We start from the raw sequence: 27,865 nt of genomic DNA on the forward strand, positions 1-27,865 counted from the left end.
TGTTCTGATGTTCTCTTTATGTTACTTATTTTTCCCAGTTTTTTTCTTTAATCTTAAGGTTGGAACATTAGTATCATAGTTCATATACATCCCTCACTTTCTTCAAAAACGTCTTAAGGTTCCTTCTGAGTAAATTCTTTAATTGCAGATAAGATGGCAATGCCTACCTTCGTCTAAACATACTAACTGTTCTGATCTTGGAACTCTTATATTTCAGTTTTACACTGCGTTTAACTCACCAATCTGTTACTTGTCATAATATATTTATGGATGCTCCTTGACTTAACAATGGGGTTACATCTTGATAAACCCCTCATAAGTTGAAAATATTGTAAGTCTAAAATGCATTTCATATACCTTACCTACCACACATCAGAGACTAGTTTAGCATGTTAAACACGCTCAGAACACTTCAATCAGCCTACAGTTGGGTAAAATCATCTGACACAAAGCCTATTTTATAATAAAGTGTTGAGTATCTCATGATTTATTGAATACTATACTGAAAATGAAAAACAATAGTTGTATGAGTACTGGAAGTACAGTTTTTAACTGAATGAATATTGCTGTCACATCATCTTAAGACAAAAAATTGTAAGTCAGGCCATTGTAAGTTGGAGACCATCTCTAATTTCTAGCTCATAGTTGCTCATTTTGGGGCTGCTTTCATTTTTTAAATAATTTTCTTTTCTTTCTTTTTCTTTTCTTTTCTTTTCTTTCTTTTTTTTTTTTTTTTGAGACAGTGTCTCACTGTGTTGCCCAGGCTGGTCTTGAACTCCTGGGCTCAAGAGATCCTCCTGCCTCGGCCTCCCAAAGTGCCAGGATTACAGGCGTGAGCCATCACACACAGCCATTTTGTAAATAAATTTTCTAATGCACTTAGTGTTGGCTGTATTTAATACTTTTTGTTGAAAGTATTTATAAAGCTGTATCAGACCACAGGAATGATTTATACTTAAATCAACATCTAAGTATTAAAGACTTGGTTTTGATGTATTTTCTAAGAAAATTAATAGAAAGTAGAGTAGTAGTTATATGACTGGCCTAGTAGCCATTAATTTTTGTAAAGTACATGTATTAGAGTTCTCCAGAGAAACATAGTAGAGATAAATCATAGTAGAGATAAAACGGTACTAAAAAGAAATGCAAAAGGATATGCATGTGTCTGTAGATATGCATAAGCATTAGATAAAATCAGAAATAACCTTGGAAGCCACTTTGTTTCTGTTACAAGAATCAATAAGATAGATAGGTAGATGGATGACTGGATGATAGGGAGGTAGGGAGGTAGACAGATGACAGGGCATTTACTAGAGAAATTGGCTTATGCAATTATGGAGGCTGAGAAGTCCCATGACACGCCACCTGCCAGCTGAAGAAACAGGGAAGCTGGTAGCATGGTTTAGTTTAAATCCAGAGGCCCGAGAACAAGGGAGCTGATGGCATAACTCTCAGTCAGAGGCCAAAGGCTTGAGAAGCCGGGGGTGCTGCTGGTACAAGCCCCAGAGTCCAAAGGCCAGAGAATGGAGAGTTCTGGTTTCCAAGAGCAGGAGAAGAAAAGTATCCCAGCTCCAGAGGAAAGAGAAGTTGCCTTTCCTCTGCCTTTTTGTTCCATCTGGGCCCTCACCTAATAAGATGGCATCCATCTATGTACTTTACTTGAAGGTGGATCTTTCCATTTCAGTCTACTCTTTCAAATGCCAGTCTCTTCCGGAAACACCTTCACAGAAATACCCAGAAATAATGCTTTACCAGCTGTCTGGGTATTCTTTAGTCAAGTTGACACCTCAAATCAACCATCACAGTCTATATCACATTCTCATATGGTTATTAATGTTTTCCATGTTTTAAAGTATCTGATATCCAAAATTTCATTTTAATAGTTACCTTAATGCGGTAACTATTTATCATAGCGGTAGTTAACTTGGAACTAGCAGGCACGCAGTGCGTATCATAGTCCTCTTTTACTAAATGGCATAGAATGTTAAGTGAGATATACTATAACTCTTCATTGTAGTGTTTTTATTATTATTGTTTTCAAGCTCAATTACAAGATTGTATAGAAATTTGGAGTATTTTAACTATTGCAGCCATCTGCTGGTTGGCCACTCCTGCTCTTAACTAATTCAAAATAGTGATTTTTAATGTCATAGTAAAACTTTCTAGAAAATCTCTAGATACTTCCTTTGGGAGTGTTTCAGTAGAGATGTGCTACTCACGTCAAGCTTATTTTGAAAAAAAATAAGCTGTGTTTTGTTTTGTTTTGTTTTGTTTGTTTTGTTTTTGGTAGAGATGAGGTCTTGCTGTGTTGCCCGGGCTGGTCTCAAACTCTTGGGCTCTTGGGCTCAAGCAGTTCTTCCGCCTTGGCCTCCCAAAGTGCTGGGATTACAGGCACCAACAACCTTGCTCAGCCTGATTTATTATTGCTTTTTAAATCTGATAGTGCTGCTGGCCTGCAGTTTATTTTAATTATACTGGGTAGTTTGAAATCTCTTAGTGGGACTTCATGTGTCCTTGATGAAGGATATGTTGGTTTCCTAGCAACTATTAAATAGGATTAAAATCTTGGAGTGAGCCATTGACTCAAACTCAGTTTCATAGGACACACTTTATCAAGGCCTCTTACTGTGTATTGATTATAGCATGATGAATTATTAAGGAATTTTGGGTCTGATTCTTTTTATTTGAGTGGCAAAGTAAAAAAACACCTCATGTGTTTTACTTACTGATACTAATATTTGTCCATGTTATATGACATTTTTGTTTTTGTTTGAGGTATATTTTCTTATTGTCTGCTCAACTCTACTACTAGTAAGTGGAAAAGCTGAGAAGTAAAGAGGCTAAATAACTTCATTATGGTTATTCAGAGAACTGTAGCAAAGCTGGACTACGGAATTTAGGGTTTTTCCTCTAGGTCGGTGATTTTTAAATTGCAGATTATAAGCCATAAACAAATCAGGAAATCACACGACACAATCAGTTTTTGTTGTTGTTGTTGTTTTTAATGAATCAGAATAAATATGAGAGTGTATCATATATGTTAAGGGTAATTACTGTTTCATGAAACTTTTGACAAAATATACATATTTGTCATTATTATCATGTAATATTAAATGTGTTACGTAATATTAAATTTTCCTGTGGGTTGTGTTGAAAAAGGTTTGGAAGCCATTGCACTAGAAAATACTCAGCCCCAAATTATAGAACCTTAATGTTTTATGCAAACTTTTTGACATTGATAATAAAATCATTTTGAATAGTGGTTAGGAGGTTTGTATAATGGTGGTAGAATTTCAGGAAAGTTTCACTTTCTTCCTTCTATACCTTTCAAATTGTTGGAATAGTTTGTAGTTAACATACCTTATTGTTACAATCAGAGGGAAAAAGTGTTTTAATCTGGATCATAAAACTGAAGAAAATGTTTATTTAATGTGTTGTTAAAGCTCACATGTAATATTTATGTGGTTTAGTATATTTTATGTTGGTAAAGGGATTGTTATTTTTTAAAAACAGCCGTATATATATATACACTTTTTCTTTTTAAACAGAGGCATCAGTAAATTCTTTAGAAAAGAAAAACCAAGCAGAAAGGACCCTGAAATTACCCATAGACTGAAAGAGGCAGAGCAACAGTCATGGAACAGTGGGAAAGAGAGCAGTCTGCATTCTAGACCTCTGTTCTCACTATTTTTCCTTATCTGTGCTGTAGTAGCTTCCCTGAAATGAGAGTTGGGAACCTGTTAAGTCTGGTTAAAACAGAGCTTTTTGAAGGAAAAATGCTTTTTAGTTGTTAGGTTTAATTAATGCTCATGACTTGAGATTTGCTTTGTTTGTTGGGAACTCCAAGGATTTATTCTAATTGTAACTTACTTACTTGGGTAGCTAATAAAATACCTAAGATTGCAACCATAAAATTTAGGCTTGCAGATAAAACATGGGTTTGGTAACAACTGATTAAGGCAAATTTAAATGAGATTTGTATTAATTTTAGTTAACATTATGACTATTGTGCTTATTTTAAAGTATTCTTACTTAAATGACCAACTGGGCAATTTTCCTTCTGTAAACTGATTATAAACAACCCATTTGGCTTTTAGGTATATGCCACGTTTGCTTAATTTTGCTACTGAGCATGCACAATGTACTGTTTTATTATTATTAAATAAAAAAGTGGCCCACTTCATTTTATTAAATGTCAGAATTGCAAATAGCATATATGTTTATATGGGTAGGTTACAAGTTGATAAAAATATTATATCATTTGGTTGCATATTACTTAGTCAAACATCTCACCAATCGAGAATGGTTATTCTAAATTATCAAGATTTTGTTTTAAATAGGGTTTCTTTAAGATGTTTTTCTGTGACCCTGGAAACTGACTTGAAGTAGAGGGTTATCTGAGTTTTTCTCCATTCATAGCACAATTGATGTGATACATCATTATATATTTGATATAACTTCTCCCATTTTTATAAGCAAAATATAGTGTCATCCACAGCAGTGTGTTTCCCAGAACCGGGACTGATATGGAGACAAGAACTTTTCATATCTCCGCCTGCATCTTACATAAGCTATTACTTGATTTAATATGATATTAATGGTGACCCCTCAGTTTTTCTCTTTTGACCTTTAGACTTTCACATTAGCAAAACAAATATATTCATATCAGAATACCAGGAAATGGTTTTTCCAAAGAGAGTTTCAGAATACTCTGAATTATACTGTGAAAAAAACCATAAAAATTAATATTGCAGTCTAACTTTCTAGTAATAGAGTCAGGTTTTAGAGTTATTTTCCAGACTTCTGAAGATTTGCAAAAGTACCTGAATCTTTAAAGATGGAATATATTAGATAAGATTTTCTCTTAGCTAAAGCTGTTATATCTAAACCTATTTTAAGTCATTGGTGCCCTTGTCCACATAAAGCTTTCATTAAATCTTTTTCAGTTTGATGACCATATCTCTTTACTGGATACAAGCAAATGAGAAATGGTCAAATAAGAGAACAAAAGTAAGTCTTCCTGCAGAAACAAGCACAAGCAGCGAACCATATTTCAAAATCAGCTCAACCCAGAAGTTCAAGATCTTGTGTACATTTTTATAAATGTTGTTCGAATCAACATACAGGAATTTTTTTTAAGATTTAATAAAATGAGAAGTTTCCTCAATACAAATAGATGTAAAATCAGTGACCATTATTGAATTAACTATTGAAAGAAATGTTCGTTTATTAAAGTCTCCTACTCCCCCAGTACAACTGGATTTTACCTTCGCTTTTAATAGTGATCACTTTGTTATACGACCTATGTCTATTTTTTATTAGTTAATTTATATATACCTTGCCTCCAGATTTTTATCTTACTAAAAGTATAATACTCTTAGGTAGGTACGTATTCTGAAGATTCCTCTCTGTTCTCAAATAGATGGGTGAATTTCTAAAATCAATTTCTATTCTAATTTCCAGTCTTTTCAATCACAGACAGGCTTGTAATTCAGGTCATTGTAGTTTAAGATGCCTATTTAACAAAAATATAGAAGGTGGGAAGACAGACTGCTAATTTTTGAAAGCTCATTAGTTTAAACATCTGTTTATGTAAACATCTTGAACCATTTGAAATAAAGGTCATTCTTTGTTTTCCCTAATTTCACAGACTAATAGGCCTTAAAGTTGGAAGGCATCTTAGCAGCAACAGACAATTCCAGTCTCTTAGCTGCTGTAGTAATTCTTGGTAATATCCGGGGCAGACAACCCTCCTGACACTGGTTGAACACTTCCATCATGGCTAACTTTCTGTCTTACTAGAGTAAACTTACTGGTACACAGCTGTAATCCTTAGAATGTAGAGTCAGAAATTTGGAATTCCTAATACTCATCCTTTGGGCCCTCTCTTCCTTTATTGGTTTTCTGTTTTTTTCCCTCTTCTGGTTAACACTAGATGGTAAAATCAAATGTTGTCTGAAAAACAAACAAAAAACAAAAACAAATGTCTGAACCTTGATGCTAAAGAGGGGCTAAGGGAAATCCAAAAATAAAAGGTAGAGTGAAATAAAGAACAACAAAATGAGAAATTCAGAAGAAAAATAGGAAAGGGTTGCGCATGGTAGGGAGCGATAGAAAATCTTGGGTTATATATCCTTGAATAATTTTTTTTTTAATCATCATGGGCCAAAGAGGAAAAATTAAGCCCCTATTATAGTGGACCTGAGGTTTGTTTGAATCTTGGTTCTACCACTTAATTATGTCACCATGGGAAGCATTAACCTCTCTGTCACTTTTCTCAGCTATAAAATGGGGCCAGACCTATTTGTTTTTTCCTTTGGGTAGAGATTGATATGAAGACTGGCACATAGTAAATGTTCATTAAGTACATTTCACTTTTCAAGTCGCTCTGTGAATATTAAGTAAGTACATGAGGATTAAGAGCTTTATCCATTTTGTTTACTCCTTTATCATCACTATCCAGAATGTCACACGGTGATTGGATGCCCATAAATAACTTAGTGAATGAATAAGTGGACTTTTTTTGTCAGCTCTTCCCTTCAAAACATCTCAGATCCAGCTATCGTGAGACCTTATTGTAACTCAAATTTGAATAAAGCACAATTGGCAATTGGTCCTTATCATCTGCCTGGTATTTTTTCTCAAAGAAGAGTCAACTGTAGTGCTTATTTTCAAGGACAGGAATCCATGAAAGGAAGGGCAGATTTGGCAGCGATTCTGGACTTCTAGCCCAGTGTCCCTGGATCAATCCAGTAAATCATTTGCCATCTAACAAGGAGATTTCAGAATATTCTGCTGCCAGAAAATGGATTTGGATTGCCCAGATGGGCATCGGGATTGCTAGTTGTAGAGATTCACCTTGTCCATTTCATTAATATCTATTTACCCTACCCATAACTAAACCCCACATTTTACACAGTCAAATTTCTCAGACTCCAGTAATTGCCTCATGGCCTCACTTCTCACCGTTTCACCACTACTCTTAATTCAGGCCACTTGGATTACTGCAGAAACTCCCCAGTGATCTTCCTCTCTTGTTGTCTTGTGTTTGTTTGATCTAATAGCTGCAGACAAAATGATCTCTCTAGAAACTAAATCACATCATGTCATTCCCCTATTTAAAATTCCTCAATAGCTTCCCACCTGGGAGACTGATATATTCAAAATCTTTCTTAAACACATCATACAGTATGATGTCTTTTTTCTGCAGTGAAAGCTGCACCATTGTTTTATGTACCACTAAGAAAGAAAACATGCTCCAGTTCACTGTCACACCACAGAGGTTATGAGACATACCTGCTTTTAGAAATTCTAAGATTTAAAAAGAAAAGTATAAATTGGAATCCATGAAATGCATTTTCTTCTTGCCATATAGTAATAGTTAGGACTTACTCACTAATACATTGGCAAATATAATAGAAGTGACTTATTTCTGTCTTGAAGGAGAATTCTTAAGTTTCACTATTAGATATGATATTTACTCCGGGGTTTTAGTTAAATATAAGGTTAAAGATGTTCCCTTCTATGCCTGGTTAAGTTGTTTGTTTCTAAATCCATAATAGATAATGCTTTTTCTGCATCCTCTGGGATGATCATTTGGTTATTGCCTTTAATCCATTAATGTGGTAATTACATTCATATGGTTTTCTTTTGTTTTTAATGTTGAACCCTCCTTGCAGTGGGACCAACACTACTGTCAGGATTTTTTTTTTTTTTTCGTTTACTGGTAGATTCCCCTTGCTAATACTTTGCTTTGTCTTTTTTCACAAATAAGTTTGGTCAGTAATCTTTTGTTTATATATTACCTTTATCCTGTTTTGTTATCATGATTATATTAGCCTCAGAAGACACTTTTAGTCTCTGGAATAGTTTGTATAATATAGGAATTATTTGTTCCTTGAAAGTTAGTAAAAGTCAGCCAGGCTCGGCAGCTCATGCCTGTAATCCCAGCACTTTGGGAGGCCGAGGTGGGAGGATTGCTTGAGCCCTGGAGTTCAAGACCAGCCTGGGCAACATGGTGAAATGCCATCTCTACAAAAAAAAAAAAAAAAACAAAATGCAGAAATTAGCCAGGCGTGGTGATGCAGACCTGTGGTCTCAGCTACTCAGGAGGCTGAAGTGGGAGGATCGTCGATCCCGGGAGGCTAAAGTTGTGGTGAGGCAAGATCGAGCACCATCAAGACTCCAGCTTGGGTGACAGAGGAGACCTGTTTCCAAAAAAAAAAAGGTGCCCCTGGCTTGCAAAACTCTATTCTGGTGCACTGGAACTGGAGGCTGGATGATTGATTTTGTGGGCTTTGGCTCAGTTTTTTTTGCACAGAGTCTCGGCTTCCTGTCACCCAGGCTGCTGGAGGCAGTGAAGTGACCTCCACTCACTGCAAGCAGTGCCTCCTGGGTTCACGCCCATTCTCCTACTCCTCAGCCTCCTGAGTAGCTGGGACTATAGGCCTTACTAATTCTGGTAGCCTAACTACACCTGACTAATTTTTTTTTTTGTGTTTTTAGTAGAGATGGATTTCACCCATGTTAGCCAGGAGGTCCCACCTCCTGGGACTTGTGGATCTAATTCCGCCCAGCCCCCAAAGTGCTGGGGATTACAAGGAGCCACCACTACTCGGGTCGCTGACGACTTTGGACTACTACTTCCACCCCCTTTGTATAATTTAATACGCTACTAGATGTTCTATGGAACTCTGGATTAAGTGAGCATTTAAAAATAAAGTACAAATTACCACAACTGGCCCTAGAAAAGGTCAATAAATATATCAGTAACTATGGAAGAAAGACATTTGTCACAGGACTGCCTCTAAGAAATGTACAAAATGCAGATAGTGTCACTGTTGCTTCAAATCCTCACACAAATAATCCTACATTATGTAAATTGTTCTAGAGTTGTGTAAAAGAAGAAACATTTCCTTAATAACTTTATAGGAAGAAAGCATAACACTGACATAGAACCTGATAAAGAAAATGCCTCAACCCTAAACCATTATCATCTGTAAATATTTATGCATATGTCTTAAATAAAATATTAGCAAATAAGTTCCGGGTGAACTTCAGGTCTAAGTCAGTGAAGTGCATTTTAAGAATGTGTGGATGATTCCATATTTGGAAACCTATTAACAAAATTCATCTTATTAATAGTGCAGGGTAGATAACCTTATGGTTATCTTAGTAGTCATAAATATAACACAAAATTCAATATTTGGTGAATGTCAGTGTTCATTTCTGGTTGAAATTCTTAATAAAATAAGAAAAGGAAACTTCCGAGCATCGAAAGTATATATCCCCTGTTTCATCTTATATCCCCAATCAGCAGCTTTTATATACTTCTAATGTTCTAGCACCACTGTTATTTAACAGTGTTCTGAAACAGTTCTGGCTCAGAAATAAACAGTCATGGTACGGGATTGATTAAGTAAAACAGGACAAATGCCATAGTGCTATCCAACTGCTAAACCAATTTCTATATGTATACAGAGAGAGATGCCAAGAGATTTATTCACTGTTGAGTAAACAAAAACAGGAATCAAAAGAGCCTTGATAAGATGTTTAGATTACATGTAAAAAATGTAGATTTAGAGAAATCTGGAACTGTGTCCAACAAAATGTTTATAATGATCTAACTTTGTGAGGTAGGATTTCAGGTAAATTTCACTTTCTGTATGCCTTTCTTTTGATTTTCTATAAGAAATGTTTATTTTTGTTTAATTTTTTAAGAAATGTTGCTGATAGCTTTCAGGCGTAGACTAGAAGCTAGAAACTGATCATAGACAATTAGGGGCATCTCATGGGAGGTATAGAAAGTTCGTCTTGCGGGCCTTATCCAATCATGCATGAGTCCCATCCCCTGAACCCCCAGCCCCAGAAGTTTTTACTTAAGAATCACTGCAGTAGTGAATCATTGTTAACAGATTATAGTGTGAGCTGCCATCTTAATTTTCATTATAATGTATTTATGACTTTTATATATCAAGCATCTTGTTAAAGCCTTTCATGTAAGTCACTTTTAGTCTGTCTGACAACATTAGATTGTCATTATTTTTATCCATATTTTTATAGATGAAGAAATGGAGGCTAAGGTTACATAACTAATAGCTAGTGGCATTCCTGATTTTTTCAGCTTTATTCTTAATCACCTAACTGTATTTCTTCATTTTCTGAAGAAATCCATCATATTCCTCAGTATTTAGGGGGAGAAGAAAGTTGGTGAACTACCAGTCTGAAGTCTCCTGTATCTGTTGGAATATAGAAATTATCATCATAGTATCAGATACAGTTTATTTCAAAAGACTGAAACATTTTATTATAGCAGAAGGATTAAAGTAGTGAAAATACAGCAGAGAACTAATAGTCTCTTCAGTTTGCCAATTGTACAAAAAGAAATAGAAATGTGTACCTTGACTCTTTTTTTTTTTGAGACGGAGCCTCTCCCTGTTGCCCATGCTGGAGTGCAATGGCACGATCTCGGCTCACTGCAACCTCCACCTCCCAAGTTCAAGTGATTCTCCTGCCTCAGCCTCCTGAGCAGCTGGCATTATAGGCTCACACCACCATGCCCAGCTAATTTTTTGTATTTTTAGTAGAGATGGGGTTTCACCATGTTGGTCAGGCTGGTCTCAAACTCCTGACCTCAAGTGATCCACCCGCCTCTGCCTCTCAAAGTGCTGCGATACAGGCATGAGCTACAGCTACTGTGCCCAGCCACACCTTGACATTTTCTATCAGATTATGACAAAAATTTTTAAATAATGAGCAAAAATTACAGATTACAGCAATGTAATTTAATAGGTTACATGGCATTTAGGGATATAGAAGAGAGCATATTTTTCAAATAACCACTCAAAAATGTGTGTGTCTAGGAAGGTTCAGTGGGTACTAGAAATAAAGATATGCATGGTAAGTAATGACAAAGGCACAAGTCTATGTTAATCTCAGAACATCATAATAGAAAACTAAACATTTTATTGTTAGCGTAAGTTGAAAAATGTGCTATTTAATACAGAGTTTGAAAGTAGAGACTCTTGAGTGAAATGTATACATTCATTGCAAATTAAAACACCCCAATATTAGAATAATGTGGAATTGTACAAATAGGCAGAAACATATTGCTTTAAACCAGTTGTTTGAAAGGCACATTAAAACAGAAAAACTTTTTGAACATATTAGAAAAAGAAATAATAATAGATCATAAAAGCCATTTAGAAAAACACCAAGACTAACCACAAGTCAGACCACAAATGATGTAGTTAATTTAATATACATGTACACAGTTTGTGTGTATAAACGTATTTTTTAAAAGTTGAATTTTATTAGTAAAGTTATACATTGAAATGTAGGAGATGCCATTTCTCCTATTAAGTGGTAGTGCTCCGTTGTTGACAGTGCACTGACAGTATAATGCAGCAGTTAAGAGGGCGGATTCTGGACCCACACTCCCTGTATTTGAACCCTAGCTCTGCTACTGATGAGCCAGTATGAACTGCTGATATGAACTCTCAGTTCAGCTGAGGCTTTTCTGGCCTTAGTCATCTCATCTGTAAAATTAATCTGTGTAGAGGACTTGGCACGTAACTAACATTTATGTTGTTGTCAAACCATTAACTCCCTTCTTCAAAATTCTTCAATGAAATTTCCTTTTAAAGATGAAAGGAGCATTTTTTCTGCAACTAGACCCTGCACTGTCTGGCCCCCACCTATCTTTGCAACCACATTTCCTACCAGTGTTCCCCTGTGAATTGTGCCGTGCCCTCAAATGCCTTCTTGAATAAACCCAGGTTTATTCAAGAATAAAACCAGGTATCTACCACTTCAGAGCCTTCTTGTTTTAACTTCTGTTTGAAAAGTTCTTCTGTCCACACCTGCTTAGGTACCACATACATAAGTAACCCTTTCCTCCGGCTAGTTCCTTCTCATCCTTCAATCCTTAAACGTCACCTCAGAGAGACCTTCCCTCACCATCCTGTACACACTAGTGCCCCCATTATTCTAATTCTCTTTTTCTTTCATTGTACTGATCATAATTGGTAGGTTTTTTTAAACATGTATTTGTTTGCATTTTCTAATGTCTGTCTTCCTTATGTGATAGATTAGTCGTTTTGTTACCCACTATGACATGCCGAGAATGGTACCTGATACATAATTGGCCTTTGCTGTGTTGGATGAATGAAGGAACACTAACTGCTGGGACATAATTACAGCCTTTCTAGAAAGCAGTAATTACCAAGAATTTTTTAAAAAATCATTCCTTTTGATATAACAATCTTTTAACAAACTTTCTTAAAGATATTACAAAGAGCGGCGCAGTGGGGGCAGCACAGCGAGCAGGGCGCCTGGGGTGCAGGTGCAGGGTGTCGGGGCGTGCGCGCCTCTTGGCTGCTCGCTGACGGGGCCCCGAGCCGCCGATTCCTGCTGAGTGTAGAGAGGAGACATGTTGGTCTCCCTGGACTGAAGAGAGGGAGAAGCCCAAGACTAAGATTCTCAAAATGGTTTATTACCCAGAACTCTTTGACTGGGTCAGTCAAGAACCATTTCCAAACCAGAATATGGAGGGAAGGCTTCCTAAGGGAAGACTTCCAGTCCCCAAGGAAGTGAACCGCAAGAAGAACGATGAGACACACGCTGCCTCCCTGACTCCACTGGGCAGCAGTGAGCTCCGCTCCCCAAGAATCAGTTACCTCCCCTTTTTTTAATCGTAACACCTCCATTTGTATTACATACGGTGTATGGGTATTGATGAGGTCATGGTATCATATATGGGATTTTTTTCTGTGTAAATCATCAAGTATAAGAAGAAACTATGGGACTCTAAGCCTTGCTTTAGAGACTTTACCGTGGACAAATAGGTATCATCAACCCAGTTTTTAATCATTCTGACTCAGGTGAAAACGCTCCGAATTTCACACTGTCTGAATCCACGTTTCCAACCCTGACAGGTGGGCCTTCAGCCTGGTTCGCTACAACAGTGTCTTCCACAGCTCAGACTCCCACCGCGCTCATACAACCAGTCCACTCCTGCCTTTTCACTCACACAGCTCCCGACTACTTGCAGAGGCTGAGAGTCCCCCCTTTTTTTTTCATTTAGATGTAACAAACCTAGTAGTTTATGTTCATCAGTTGTTTGTATAGCTCTTTATTTTATCCATGTACTCTTTTGATGTATAGAAGTAGTTTGAAACTCATTGTTTCCTTGTGGTAAGTGACTCAGATGCTGCCACAGGACCTGAGACTGATGGGTGGTGCTATTTTGGACTTTCAACATGCTCCTCGGCGAGGTAGCGCCGATGGAGTTATTTTTTATTTCCATCTTCTAAGAAGGTGTTGGTACTCTGTTTCCCTGAATGTTGTTCTCTAGACTGGACTGACTTGTATTCCGTGTGTCTTCGGTGTGGCTTTCTTCCTCAGTGTTGCAGGTTGAGCGGATGCTACCAGAGTGTGAGAAACGATTGTCTCGTTGACTGGCACTCACGGACGTGCAGTCACGGTAGCGGGAGCAATCACAAAACTGTAATTTACTTATCAAATCTCTTCCTGTCCGTAGCCTCGCCTGCCTGACTTAGAGAAAGAAAAGCAATAATTTTACAGGCATTTTGAGGTGTCTCTTTGGGTTCTTTCTGTTTGAAATGATATTTGTGGAAAAAAAGAGCAAAACCTTTTTAAATAAATTCCCCCTGAAAAAAACCCAAAACACTAGCATCTCAGTAGGAATATGAAAATGACACCTTTTCCAAATATTAAATTGGAAACCAATGTCTTTACAAAATCATAATGCTTTTTTAAAAGGCAGAGCACTCTTTTTTTGGCAATTTTGATAAGCCAGGTGTAGATTTACATTTTTGTCCTTGCTCCCAACGAAATGGATAAACAAAAATAAAATACTATCTACTCATGGAATGTTGTTGTGTTAGCCAGTCTGAAAGCCCACCTTAATTTTTATATAACTGTCTTTTAGCTCTTCTTTTGACAGAGCTGGCCTTGTTCTGAACTGTTCCGCTTCTGACTGTTAAACACCGATGACGCATGCACTGCACTTCTTCGTTTTCTTCTTGCTCCCCCATTGGCCTGAGTTTCTTGTGCATTCCTCCGCTCCCTCCTTGGTTAGAATAGGTATATCAGCTGTGTAAATAGAGCAAGAAAACAGTATTCTGCATCTGTGGCATTTATGTAGAGTTGCAGTTGTGTACTGCTGAAAATGCAGGCTTTTGTAACAATGTGATCTTTACTGATGCACTCATGACAAGTACCCAATGTATTTTAGGTATTTTAGTAGTATTTGTTTAATAAATATGCAAGCTGTAAAAAAAAAAAAAAAAGATATTACAAAGAATGGTGCAATGGCCATCACAGAACTGATGGTACTAATTACAAATTATAAAATATTTACATGTCTAACAACTAGAGAATAGTTTCATTGAGTGAATTATGACACACACAAAAGGTGAACTGTTATGTAGTCATTAAAATTTTTTTTTGGTAAGTTTAATGTTTCAGTGTTACAGACAAAAGCAGACTATAAAATAGTGAAAATAAATTACAGTGTAAATATATTAACAAAAGAATTTATCAAAAAAAGTAAATTTGAGTAGCTAATTGTATTTTCTTAATTGTATTTGAAAATTAACTTTCCTACAAAAGCACGTGTTATGTTCTAGAGGAGAAAAAAGATTGTGTGTGTTTTTTTAAGTATCAGATGTGTTAAAAAAAATACATGAATAGACCTGGTGGGGTGGCTCACACCTGTCATCCCAGCACTTTGGGAGGCTGAGGCGGGTGGATCACGAGGTCAGGAGATCGAGACGATCCTGGCTAAAATGGTGAAACCCCATCTCTACTGAAAAAAAAAAAATACAAAAAATTAGCTGGGTGTGGTGGCGAGTGCCTGTAGTCCCAGCTACTCGGGAGGCTGAGGCAGGAAAATGGCGTGAACCCAGGAGGCGGAGCTTGCAGCGAGCGGAGATCATGCCACTGCATTCCCGCCTGGGAGACAGAGCGAGACTCCGTCTCAAAAAAAAAATTCATGAACAGATTCATGCTATTATGAGAACTTATAAGAATCTAGAAGCTATTTCACAATAAAGAAGGGCCTTGCTCGTTATCATCAGTAAGTAGAGAGAAGAATTTTCTTGCTTTAATTAAATTTTTGTTATTACTTGTATATTAAACTATTGTCTAGCCCATATGGATCATAGTATATTAAATGCATATAAGAAATTTAGCATATTTAGTTCAGCTACAGCAGGTGGTAAATTCCTATTGAAGAATTGACATATATCACTAAAGATGTGATAAATAGGCTGAATATAAAAGCTCTTGTAAAAACACTCTTATAGAATGTGAAATGTAAATATAAGGTTTAGTAGCAAGAAAAAAGCAGTATATAAGGAAAATGGCAAAAATAATTTAATATACCTTTACTATCTAGAATGTAGAGAATCAATATGAGTATGTTAGCTTAATAACAAAAGTCTTGTCAATAAAACAAAACTACACAGTAAGTCATAACATATGATTACCAATGAAAGGTATGCAAATTAAAATATGTTACATTATATGTCAAACTAATAAAATCATGTGATGTAGATATGAGATGTACATTGCTTTTGGTTTTACAGATTGATTTTATTATACTTGATGGTGTTATTTCTATAAATGATAATGTTGAATTTACAAAATCTGTTAATACATATCAAAAAACCTTAAAAATGTTTATAATCTTTACCCAGCAATTTTAGGAATTTATGATAGATGCATGCAGAAATGTTTTCAAGGCATTTTTTTTTTTTAATTTAAGGATCTAGGAACAACCTCCTTAATGTTTAATAGGAAGTGAGCTATATAAATTATGGTAAATCCATGTCAGAAAGGTAATTTTGTAAAGATTCTATCAGAAGAGTAATTTCCAGATTAAAATTTTAGTGATATAATACTAAATGAGAAGGATGCAAACAGTATATTTAGTTTGATACCTTTTAAATTTTATAAGGAGAAAAAAAGACAAAAAGATTACTCCAGAATGTTTAAAGTGATCATTGTTAGTTCAGAGATCATAGATGATTTTGTTTTCATTGTGCTTTTCCTCTATTTTATGAATTTTATCCATTGAGCATGTATTACCTTTGAAGCTTAGAAAACAAAACACAAAAGTCTCTTGAAAACCCAAGGTGTACTATGTTTTGGAGTTGATGAAGAGAGGATGGTGCCCAGCTTCACTGCCTGCTCACTGTCCAGGCTCACCAAAAGATAGCCTATCACTCTTAAGATATAGACACCCTTTTATATTGCAAATGGAAATGCAAAATGATTCAACACCTGGAGAAGTAAATTTGATGATACATAATAAATCTACCTAGGCATGTATCTTTCCACACAGTGAATTCTGCTTTTAGGAATTTGTCCTAAAAATATACCACAATAGTGTAAACATATATGCACAAAGTTAGCTCATTGCAGCATTGTTTCTTAATTACAAGATATTGGAAACCACTTAAGCATGCAAGCATATGACACTGAGTAAACTATGATATAAAATATGCACATAATAGAGCATTTATGGCTGTAGAATGGAATGAAGATGTCTGTAAACGGATAAAATATGATTTATAGGGGATATTATTACCTTTAAAAAGTTTTTAGAAGTCCAGGTTTAGAACAGTCAGTCTGTTAGCATGATTTGATCTGATAATTCTACTTTTGAGATTTTTATCCCAAGGAAATTATATGGTGCATGTATCAGGGCTTTGGGGGATGGGCAGGGAGCATAATTTTACACTGGCAATGGGAACATCATTAGGGTTGCTGCCAAAAGTAGGGGGTGGGAGTGGCATAAACAAGTGTCTGTTAATAGAAGAATACCGTATAGTTAGTAAAAGTAATACACAAACATCTAGATTTGTCAAGGAAGTAATACTTGGGAAGATAGTACACAAAGCAAAGTTAGTTTTGGTATATTACCAAATCTATAAATTAGCATTGTTTAGAATAATAATTGGAGTTAGAGTGATTTTCAGATTTGAATGTAAGTTATGTTCACTTTTTAAATAAATCAAGTTAAATTCATAATAATGAAAGAAAGGAACTATTTTGAAAGCTAAAAGTTTTTTGATACTATCTCTGCACCTTGATACTTCTCCTTTTAAGATGCATTTGGTCTCCTTGATGTTATTCAGCCTTCTAGTCTTCAACTTAGTTATCTCTTTTTTCTTACTTGACTCATTAGAATTTGTTTAAACTGTTATAAAATTTTACAGCTTTGCAAAAATGCAATTAATGAATCAGATATGAAAAATCCATTTCTATCTATTAAAAAAATACACACATATATTAATATGTATACACATTCTTTATTAGAAATAAGTTGTATCTGTGCCCAGAAATTGAAAAGTGTATTTGTATTGCCATGCAGTTTGTGTACTGTACATCCATGTTGCATTGTTAAGGAAGTAATATTACCTGTGCTAGGCTCTGCTACAAGAAGTAAATGATCTTTGTGTCAGTGAAAATAGAAGGTTCTGTCCCATATTGATCTCTTAGCACTTAAACTACTGTGCTATGCCTCAGTTGCCTAAAGTAGGCAGCTTAAGAATTTTGTAATTTAAAAACTCAAAACCCCATAATATCTGCAGAAAAAGAAAAAAAAGAGAAAAAAACCTTGGATTTTAAAGATACTAATTTAAAACTAATCTGAACAATGTTTATTATTTTAAATACTTTTGATGATAGCCATTGATAAAAGACCATTTTAGTTTAACTTGTTCTTAATAGGAATAGATGAAATAGGGTTACTAGAATGGATTGGAGGAAAATATGAGGGAGTTATAAAAAGAAAATGCTATCTTTTATTAGCACTATTACTCTTGTGAAATTCTTGTTTTATAAAATACCTTGATTTGCATTGAAGATGACAGTCAAAGAACCCCTTTCATTCCCTCTGAAATGGGGCTTCTTAGGTAAGTCAAAAACTAGTTAATATCCCTATGATTTTTGAGTACTGCCAGTGTGTGGCACATTCTGAGTGCTCCCTTTATCTCCCAACAGAGGGTGCAGCCCCAGCTCTGTGGCTTTTGCATGCAAGATCTCAGTGAGTCCTGGAGGCACTCTGTTTCTCAGATGCCAGGCAGCCACGTCTGTGAAGCTCTCCCTTTCCTGAATTTATCTCACCCATTTAGTCTAGACTATGACCTCTTAGAGGGCAGGAACTGTTTGTTTGTGTCTCTGTTGATCCTCAGTGCCTCTTAATTCAGTAAACATAAGAATGAATGTATAGTATTTGAACTGTTTACCGTAGAGGATGAAGTTAGGTGTTTAACATTCATGTTGTTTTTATCAGGAAACAGAATTGGTTAAGAATTGTATGCTTTTTTTCCAATTTAAACAGAGGAAGGCAAGAAACAACTCTACTAGAAGTGGATAATTTCTCCTTGAGCTTAAAGGTGTTCAGCAGTAATACTGGAGTAAACTTTAGTATTAGAGGTAAAAAATTCATACCCCTGAAAAAAAGATGAAAAACTGTATTATAAAGGGATCATCACTGGATTTCCAGATTTATCTCTATCACTTAACTCCTTAGAAGATTTCAGTAAAACAGTTTCTAAAACTTACTGAATATGTGTCTATTTAAGACTTTGCTGCCTGCTTTTGAATCTCATGGGACTTTTGAAATGTAAGATATGTGTCAGTCACTCCCTTCAGTGTGTATTGTACGAAATAATCATAGAGTAACTAGAAAGTTTACCACCAGGCTGTGTTATTTACACATTTGTGGAAGTTTAATTCTGGACAGATGACAGAGAAAAGTACTGACAATACAGTTTCTTATGGATCGTCGTCGTCTTTTAATGGAGAGATCCATCAAGAATCAACTTTTCCTGTTGACTCAAAATCTCCAATTTGCCTTCATACATTAGTAAATATCTGAAGACTTCATTTCACCCCTAGAATAAAGTTATTGCTGTTAACTTGGCAGATGTGCCACCATTCTCCACTTCCTATGTCAGATAACTCTGATAAATGCTGGCATTTTCTTTCTCAACCCAGTCCTTGTCCTTATTCAAGATAGAGCTTTTTGAATTCTTTATTTTTCCATCAGAGTTGGCTCCTAAAACGAAAGCTATTTGCTATCCTTGGTGTATGCCAAAATCACTGGTGCACTCTCCTCCAGCATGACAGATGCTGGAGAACAGAAAGCTTCTGCCAGGATGGTTGTCCCTGCAATACAAACATCTGCTTTAGGAAATATCAATGAGTTTTTTGGGAGTGCAGCAGCAAAAACAAGAAGAAAAGCCTGGGATAAATAAAACAACAATTAGATAAGGGAACCCATTGCTTCAAACAGTAGTATCTCATTGATTTATATCATTTTTCAGCTGGCGATCAAGGATGATCTATCATTATTTTTGTGCATGGCTTTGCTGTACTTGAAGATGTTGCCATGATATTATAATTTAAATCATGTAGGATTTCTGATCTCCATGGCAACAAATACAGTTTAATGGAGTATATGCCTCATCAGAATGTCACCAGAAAAGTTCTATATGTTCTTTTAAGGTGATTATGTTTGATAGCATATAAAAGATCAGAGATTATTTACCAGTGTTACCTCTAATCACTTCATGTAAAGTTTTGGTGCTAGAGCTTAAAAACTTGCTATCAAATTCTGCTACTGATAGACAAGGAAGAAAAGGAACCAAGAAATTAGTTTTTTGGGCGAGTAGAATATTGTTTCAAGATGGCACTAAGTACTAAAACAAAAAGTATTCATCAAGTCTTTCGAAGTCTTAATACTTGATTAAACAACAAAACAGAACCCGTGACAGGGCCTTTCCTGTGTTTTTCTCTTGAGACTCCCATTAGATTACATTCAGAAGAGAAGAAATTTAGAGTTTGATTTGTCTACTAAATCATACTATCATTCCCTGGGGCGTATGCAGTGCTAATGGAAAGTAACATGAGGAGGGACCCATCATTTCTAAATAGTGCCATTACAACAACACTTAAGACCATTGGCTTTTGTTTATGACTATACCATGCCCAAACGGAATCAGAATTCACTTAAGAGAGAGTGTTGGGATAAAAGTGAGATGCTGGTAAGGTGGAATCTGCTTCAGATGGCGCAGTAGGCAGTGAGTTACCTAGCAAAGTAGTTTTTTAATTATTAACTGGAGCTTGGACCCCAAACTCTAATACTAGGTTGGACCTTGACAAAGATACTATTTATCCTCTCACCAGTGGTCAAACTTAAGATTTAGAACTCGACCAGTCCAGTAAGTCTAGAATAAAAGAAACCTGAAATGAAAAGCAAGAGAGGGATTTTCCCCATCGTCAAGTGCCAAGCCAATACCATCCATCCCAGGGCTTTTCAGAAGTGTGTCCCAGCTGCTGAATGAGTAAGAAAATGTGTTTAAAAAGAGGGAAGGAGAAAAAAAGATGGTGTGAGATCTTTTCCACTCCATCTCCGATGGACAGAGGAGAGACATGTGCACGTATTCACTGTGCTTTTGCCAGATATGGAGAGAATCTTTTAGGATTGAATACTCCAGTGTTAGAAAAGTCAGTCACGGCAATCTAATCAGCTTGTACCTCTGGAGAAGGTAGTGGGATTTGGGGTAGGGTAAAGGAGGCATGGGTGGTAAAAGGGACTTTTTTAACTGTGTGCAGCTTTATAGTTTGAATTGTTTAATTGAGAAAATGTCTGTGTATTCTGTCATTAAGGGAGAGGGGAAAAATCCAATTTTAGAGCAGAAGAAAGCTTAGGGACAAAAAATGGCATAGCAGTGACATAGTTGTGAAAGTTTGCAGTCTATTCAAATAATGGCAAAGACATGAAAACAGGCAGCAGGAGCAGTGGGAAGCAGGGAAGGCAGGGCTGCCGATGATGGGAAGCATCCCGTCATAAGGACTGGACCTCATGTAGGGGTGGGGGAGGACCAATCAAAGTTAAAGTAGAAGTAGGTGTTCTTTTTTTATAGACGGAGTCTCACTCTGTCACACAGGCTGGAGTGCAATGTCCTGGTCTCAGCTCACTGCAACCTCCGCCTCCCAGGTTTCGTGATTCTTCTGCCTCAGCCTCCCGAGTAGCTGGGATTACAGGCACACACCACCATGCCCAGCTAATTTTTGTATTTTTTAGTAGACTTGGGGTTTCGTCATGTTGTCCAGGCTGATCTCGAACCCCTGACCTCAGGTGACCCGCCCACCTTGGCTTCTTGAAGTGCTGACATTACAGGCGTGAGCCCCCGTGCCTGGCCTTTTTTTGTTTTTGTTTTTTTGAGATAGAGTCTCACTCTGTTGCCCAGGCTGGAGTGCAGTGGCATGATCACGGCTCACTGCAGCCTCCACCTCCCAGGCTCAAGCAATCCTCCCACCTCAGCAGGAACTACAGGCATGTGTCACCACGCCTGGCTAATTTTTTAAAAAAATTTTTTTGTTGAGGTGGGGTCATACTGTGTTGCCCAGGCTGGCCTTGAGCTCCTGGACTCTAGCAGCCCTGCCACCTCATCCTCCCAAAGTGCTGGCATTATAGGCATGAGCCACTGCACCCAACCAAAATAATATTTTAATCATAATCGTAAAACATAGTGAAAGCAAAGACATTTTTGAAAAGGTTCATTCATACCTCTATCACTCTACACTTTTATTCTTCTAGTCCTTATTCACAGGAACTTTTTTTTTTTTTTTACCTAGTTCTAATCACAATCTATATATCATTTTGTGTTCTGCTGTTTTTACCTAGTATTCTTGTAATAATTTTCCATGTGGAAGGTCGAAGGTTCTAAGCAAGAGAGTGACATAATCAGACTTGTCTTTTATGAAAATGACCCTGGCAGCAGAAGTGAAGATGAATTTGAGGGAAGAGATTCAAAATGGGATTAAAGAGTAGGGAGTGTATTCAGCAGGTGTTCAGGGAGTCCTGCTCTGAAGAACCATGAGAGGAGGGTTCTAGCATAAACATGGAAGTTTCTTCCTGAGTCCACATTGTGAATTGGGAGCAAGCCTTTTCCCCTTAGCCAAGTAGAAATGCTGCCTGATTCCATTTGGAAAGCCTTTCTCTGCCTTCAACAGTTTGCACTATCTCAGAAATCTGGTTTCTCTCTGCAATTGGCTGGGCCCTAAGAGACCACAGAGACTTAACCAGTGTTGATTGATTACTGTGGTGCATGAAAACAATTTTATTTGTCCTGGGTAGCACCTGTGTGTAGCTCCCAGGGACTACTGTTAGTGTTGTGGTTAGAAGTGTGTGTGTGTTTGGGGGGCAGGGGGCGGGGGAGTAGTGATAGAGGTTCTGAGATTTTTTGTGAATAAAACATCAGTATTATTATTACAGCAGTACATATTAATTCCAAAAATTGCTACATAAAAGTACTTTCAGGATGATAAATTAGGAAGGGAGCCCCAGACTATTCAAAGACAGGGCAGACTCTGCTGCTACCCAGTCTTGCTGATTATGCTTAGGGCAATTCATTTAATCTCTCTGGTGCCTAGTGGACTCAACTTTAAAAATCGTAGGAGTTTTTAACCTCTGAAATGTCAATACTGCCATTTCAGCAATACTTTTTTTTTTTTTTTTTGGCTGGGAATAATTATCTTTGGTAGGTGATAGGCTAGTATACTATACATTAAACGTTGGCAGTAATAGCTTAGGGGCCATCACTCTACATGGTCAGCGAAGCCTGTGAAATGGTTACCACTATAAGCAGACTTCATTACGATCTTTGATTTTAAAGTGATTTATGTCAGTATTTGAAGAGGTGTTCTAATCTAGTTTCACTTTTATTTAGCAGACTGGTAAAATTCAAGTCAAATCAAGTAGGTCGCAGAATAGCAGAGCGAGTAAGGAGTAAACCCGTTGCCTTTTTCTTCCTCTTTCTGCTTTCTCTCCCCTCATCCCGCCTCACTCCTGCTCCTCCTTCCCTTTCCTGAAGAAAGGGCAGCCTTTATTCATTAGTATAGTAGATACCATCATAAAAGACTGTAGATGGCAATCAGTATATATTTTAAAGATTTAAAAACTGAAACCTTTGTAAACTCCTACTTTAAATTTTAGCTTACTTTTTCACTTAAAAATGAAAACCTCAAAACTGTTCCTGTCATGAAAAATTCCTATTACTTTACTAACTTGTTTCTAAAGTACTTTGTTAAATTCCTCAATAATTCATTTATTTAAATGTAGGTGCATACTCCGTCGTTTCCAAAAAAGGATTTCTGGTGATTCCTCGCCTGTAATTAATTTGCTACTTGGTATTAAATCATCTTTCTCGATTCATTTTTCCTTTAAAGTCAGAGCAAGACATTTTATGTATTGAAAGAGTGAGAAGGAACCACAACATGACTTTGTGAGATGCTTGCCAGTAGTGAAAACAGACTGATAATAAGGCCAAGAAAAGCCTCAGCCTTCTGTGGAGAAAAGCACGCTATATCTGGGCCTTCATGAAATTTGCATACCACTTTGCATATATACATGCACAGTTTCTTTGGTGACTTCCTGTATTTGGTTTTAATTTTCGAATAAATGAGATTTTTTAAAAGGTGGATTTGTGTTATATTGGCATATTGTCTATTTAAAAGAAACCACTACTGTCTACTGAAAAAAAACACTATTTTGTTTCCACAGAAACCTGCTAATATTTTAGTTATGGGTGAAGGTCCTGAGCGAGGAAGAGTAAAAATTGGTATGTTATATCTTTGCTAAGTCACAGTGTAGCACTCTTTTAAAACTTTTGCAGGCAGCTATATCACTTCTGATTTTTGCTGTAATATGCATATATTCATATAGTTCCATATGATCGAAGCCATTTCTAAAGAGTATGCATAAAAGTGAAAAATGTTTCACACTCTTGAAAGGTGTCAGACACTCCTAAAGACTGAAACATTCTAATTATGAAACCGTGCAAGTTTCCCAGAAACCTCTGCTTTCATTAAAAATAGCCTCTAGAGGTGAGGGGCTTCTATCTCTGTTAGAGGCCAGCCTCACCTTTAGTCACACGGGCATACATACAGCATGCTAATAATCCTATCAGTCATGTTTGCTTGAGTCAGATTAGATGAGCGCTTATGCCTCTGTTGACCTCGTCTAGATTAGGAGTTATTAACACAAAATCTAGGGAAAACCATGAGGCTGGATAGGTACAGAACCTTAAGTTCTAATGAGACTGTCTTGTAGTAGGCCTTTGCCTGATGGGAAAAAAAATTAATGGGCATTCTCTACATATTTTCTGATAGCTCTATGTTCTTAAATATCAAAGCAAAATTTTACCCACTTCTGGTCTGATCATCTGTAAGGATAAAACTAAATTTATTTAATCTGATTATTTTTTTCATTGTCATTTCCAAGTTGTGTTTGTCAACATATATTTAGTTTGTTTTGTGTATGTGTAGAAGAAATGTTTAAATTGTATTAATTTAAAGACATCAGGATTGTAACAAAGTTAATAGTAACTTCTGATCACAAGATTTAATGTAAATTGGAAGTAACAGCTGATTTGTATCACTTCACCAACAAAGAAACACATGTGTGTTCTTAACCCTTCTAATATTCTTCCTTATAAATCCCCCCAGATTCCACTTTCCACTTCTAATTAGACTCTTAAAATACTCTGTTTTTGATACAACTTTGCAAATGTTTAGTTATGAATAGATTTGATGGCCTTAACGAACTCCAAGTTTGGCTTTCCTTGAGAAGCAGACCCTGTCAGCACTCACCCTAGTGCCCTCAAAAGTGCCTGTTAAGTCTTTACATGTGCTTTTAAAGGAGTCTCTCCAGTCCATTTTGGTGGCATCAAATTCAAATGTAAGTTCAAAGCATGCAAAATAGAAAAGAACCAGCCGAACAGTAATTACAAAAGTGTTTACTGTATAATTTAGGGAAAATTTATGTAATACACTAAATCTAGTTTGGAATTATACTTCTATGTAATGTATATGATGGCAGGTTTGGGGAACACTACATCTTAAAGCATTCACATTTAAGAAGAAATACTAGTTCTTCTGTAAATCAGTATTTAGTAATCTTATTCATAGTTTTTAATTATTTGCCAACTTTTGGGTTTTTTTTTTTTTTTTACCTTCATAATTAAGTTGATTAAAGTAAGGCCTACTTCATTAAAAAATGTGTTTTAGGAAAACAGAACTAAACTTATCAAATGGTGGGTGAGTTTTGAAATTTTTGAATAGGTGGTATGAATAATGATCATTCAACATGTATTAGGCAAAAGCTATGTGTAATGACAACTGTACGTGATACTATTAGGGATAGATATGAAAGAGACACAATTTTTGCCTTTAAAAGATGATGGTATAGCAGGATAAACAGCCATGCCCGAATAACTACACCACATGTTAAACTGTGTTAAATGCCATGACCAACTGTATCTAATCTCAGTTCTAGCTCTGAGGTATGAGTTTGTGACCTTTGTCAAATCACCTGACTTCTTGAACCATATTCATCTGGAGAAGGAGGTGATTTAATTAGATGACTTTTAAAGTCTTACCTAGCTTTTTTTAAAAAAAATACTGTGATTCCTTAAAATTAAGTTAGTGAAATTCAACCCAAGTAATGGGGGAAATAATGGTGTTAAAATACTGCATAGTCAACTTCTGATTAATTACACTAGTGAACAGGCTTGTTGATGCAAATAATGGAAAGCCTTACTGTAACTGATCCCATTTCCTGGTGCTTGTGACCAGTACTAAGAATGGAAATGCAGCTCAACAACCCTGTCCCTAACGGTGGGGTGACACATGGAAAGAAAAATCTGCCCAGAGAAGCAAGGTCACCCTTGACCTCAGGCAGCAGAGCTTGACTGTAACCCCACTGAAGAACTGGGTAACAGTAATTTGAAGAGAATGGAGCTCTCAAACTTGCTTTTTGTAGACTTCTAAAATGGATAAGATGTTTTGTTGGTTTCTTCCCCTAGAATTCAGCACATTTTTCATCTTACTGAATAAGATGGTAAATTAGACTAATTGGTTAGATTTGTAAAAACCATTTACTTAGCATGATTTTTTTTTTATTTTTTATTTTACAGCCGACATGGGCTTTGCCCGATTGTTTAATTCACCTTTGAAGCCTTTAGCAGATTTGGATCCAGTGGTGGTTACATTCTGGTACCGAGCCCCTGAACTACTTCTTGGAGCAAGGCATTATACCAAAGCTATTGGTGAGCAGAACTAATTAAAATTCCATGAATTTTTAAGTTTCTTTAAATGACACACATTCCTATATATTTTTAAATTAAGTAGTATAGCAAATTACAGAAATAAGAGCAGGCTGGATGTGATGGCTCATGCCTGTAATCCAAGCACTTTGGGAGGCTGAGGCAGGTGGATTGCTTGAGTCTAGTAGTTTGAGACCAGCCTGGGCAAAATAGCGAGACCTTGTCTTTAAAAATTAGCCGGGCGTGGTGTCATGTGCCTGTAGTTCCAGCTACTCGGGAGGCTGCAGTGGGAGGATTGCTTGAGCCTGGTAGGCAAAGGTTGCAATGAATCATGATCGCACCACTGTACTCCAACCTAGGCGATGGGGAGACCCTGTCCCAAAAAATATAAATAAATAAATAATAAAAGTAAGAGCAAAGCCTAACTCAAAAGTCTACTACCTAGAAATACTATCAGTAGCAATAGGGGTATATCATTCCACATACCTCTCTCTGCATAGAAAGATATCAAAAATCTTTGTAATTAAATGGGATCATTTATACATTCTATTTAGTTTTATATTTAACTCATAAAACAGTACAATTTTGAAGTCCTTTAACTTCAGACAAGTGTTTCTTTTACCAAAAGAAATAGTAACTTCTAAAAGTGCCCCCTAAAATTAAAGGAAAGACATTATGAAAAAAAAAATTAGCACTTTAGGACATTTTCATCCACTTTTCTGTTTTTAATAATATCAATCACCTCCCTATTATAAACAATGAGGAAATTAGTGCTCTTACACTTCTTCCCCTACCAACCTCTCAATCTATAAGCAGCATTAGTAATATCATCATCATCACTTTGTCAGTGTTTACATTTTTTTGTTTGCTAACCATAGTTCCCACAGTTGTTTATACTTAAGTTACGAATTGTTGTGAATTTAATGCTCAGCTGCCAGGCCTCTCACCACTGCTTGTCCATTACTCACACCTTATTCTGCTTCATTCTCTTTGGTTGCATTATCATCAAGTAGTTTTTTTATATGCTTTACCTTTCTTCTTTTCTTTATTTTGTGTCTGTATGGTTTCCTTAACTTGCTCTGTATCCTCCAGGATGATATCAAACACACTTCTCCTTTACTGGGTAACTGCATCCTGAAGTTTTCTAGTTTGGATTGGTTGGTCTCCAAGCATATTCTACCATTTCATCCTGCCTTTTCCCTTTTTTATTCCTCTGGGTTAGATCTGTTGCTTTCTGGATTTCATTTCTTATTTTGCCTACAGTATGTTCTCATGTAAATTCCTTTGGAACTGTATCTTAGAGGTAAAATTTCTAGTTCTTGTATTTCTGAAAAATGCCGGTATCATACTTGCTAGCTTGCCCAGGTTTACAATTCTAGGTACAAAAGAATTTTCTCTCAGAACTTGGATGACACCCCTCCATTGCCTTCTAACGTCAGCATTGCTAATGAAGTCCCTGCCAGTCTTGTTCCTAGTCATTGGTAGATCACCTGGGTTTTTTTTTTTTGTTTCTGGAAACAAATAGAATTTCTCATCCTTGTATTTCACAGTGATAGGCTGACCACTTGGTGGGCACACTCAATCTGAAGTTCATATCCTGAATCTGTGGGAAATTCTCTTGTGTAGTCCTTTGATTTCCTCCTCAGTGTTTTCTGTTTCTCTCTTTCCTCAACTCAGTGTTGTCAGATGTTGAATTTCTTGGATTAATCCTTTATACT

At 36.4% G+C, this 27,865-nt stretch overlaps 1 protein-coding gene and 1 pseudogene across 5 annotated transcripts in view; both read left to right on the forward strand.

The window, feature by feature from the left end:
• Positions 1–27,865, forward strand: part of CDK8 (cyclin dependent kinase 8) — a 152,316-nt gene that overhangs the window by 105,637 nt on the left and 18,814 nt on the right. For 3 of the 4 annotated variants that reach the window (XM_009191665.4, XM_009191666.4, XM_021929501.2), the window contains exons 5-6: positions 23,606–23,663; positions 26,019–26,150. In XM_009191665.4, coding sequence (XP_009189929.2) covers positions 23,606–23,663; positions 26,019–26,150 — 190 coding nt within the window. The remainder of the gene's footprint in view (positions 1–23,605; positions 23,664–26,018; positions 26,151–27,865) is intronic. The other variant, XM_021929502.2, reaches the window with a different exon arrangement.
• LOC101025828 lies at positions 10,623–14,312 on the forward strand (annotated as a pseudogene). The gene has a single exon (XR_639550.4). The product of XR_639550.4 is annotated as a neuronal regeneration-related protein pseudogene (transcript).

Source organism: Papio anubis, chromosome 15, assembly GCF_008728515.1.
Source record: "Papio anubis isolate 15944 chromosome 15, Panubis1.0, whole genome shotgun sequence".
NCBI classification, from domain to species: Eukaryota; Metazoa; Chordata; class Mammalia; order Primates; family Cercopithecidae; genus Papio; species Papio anubis.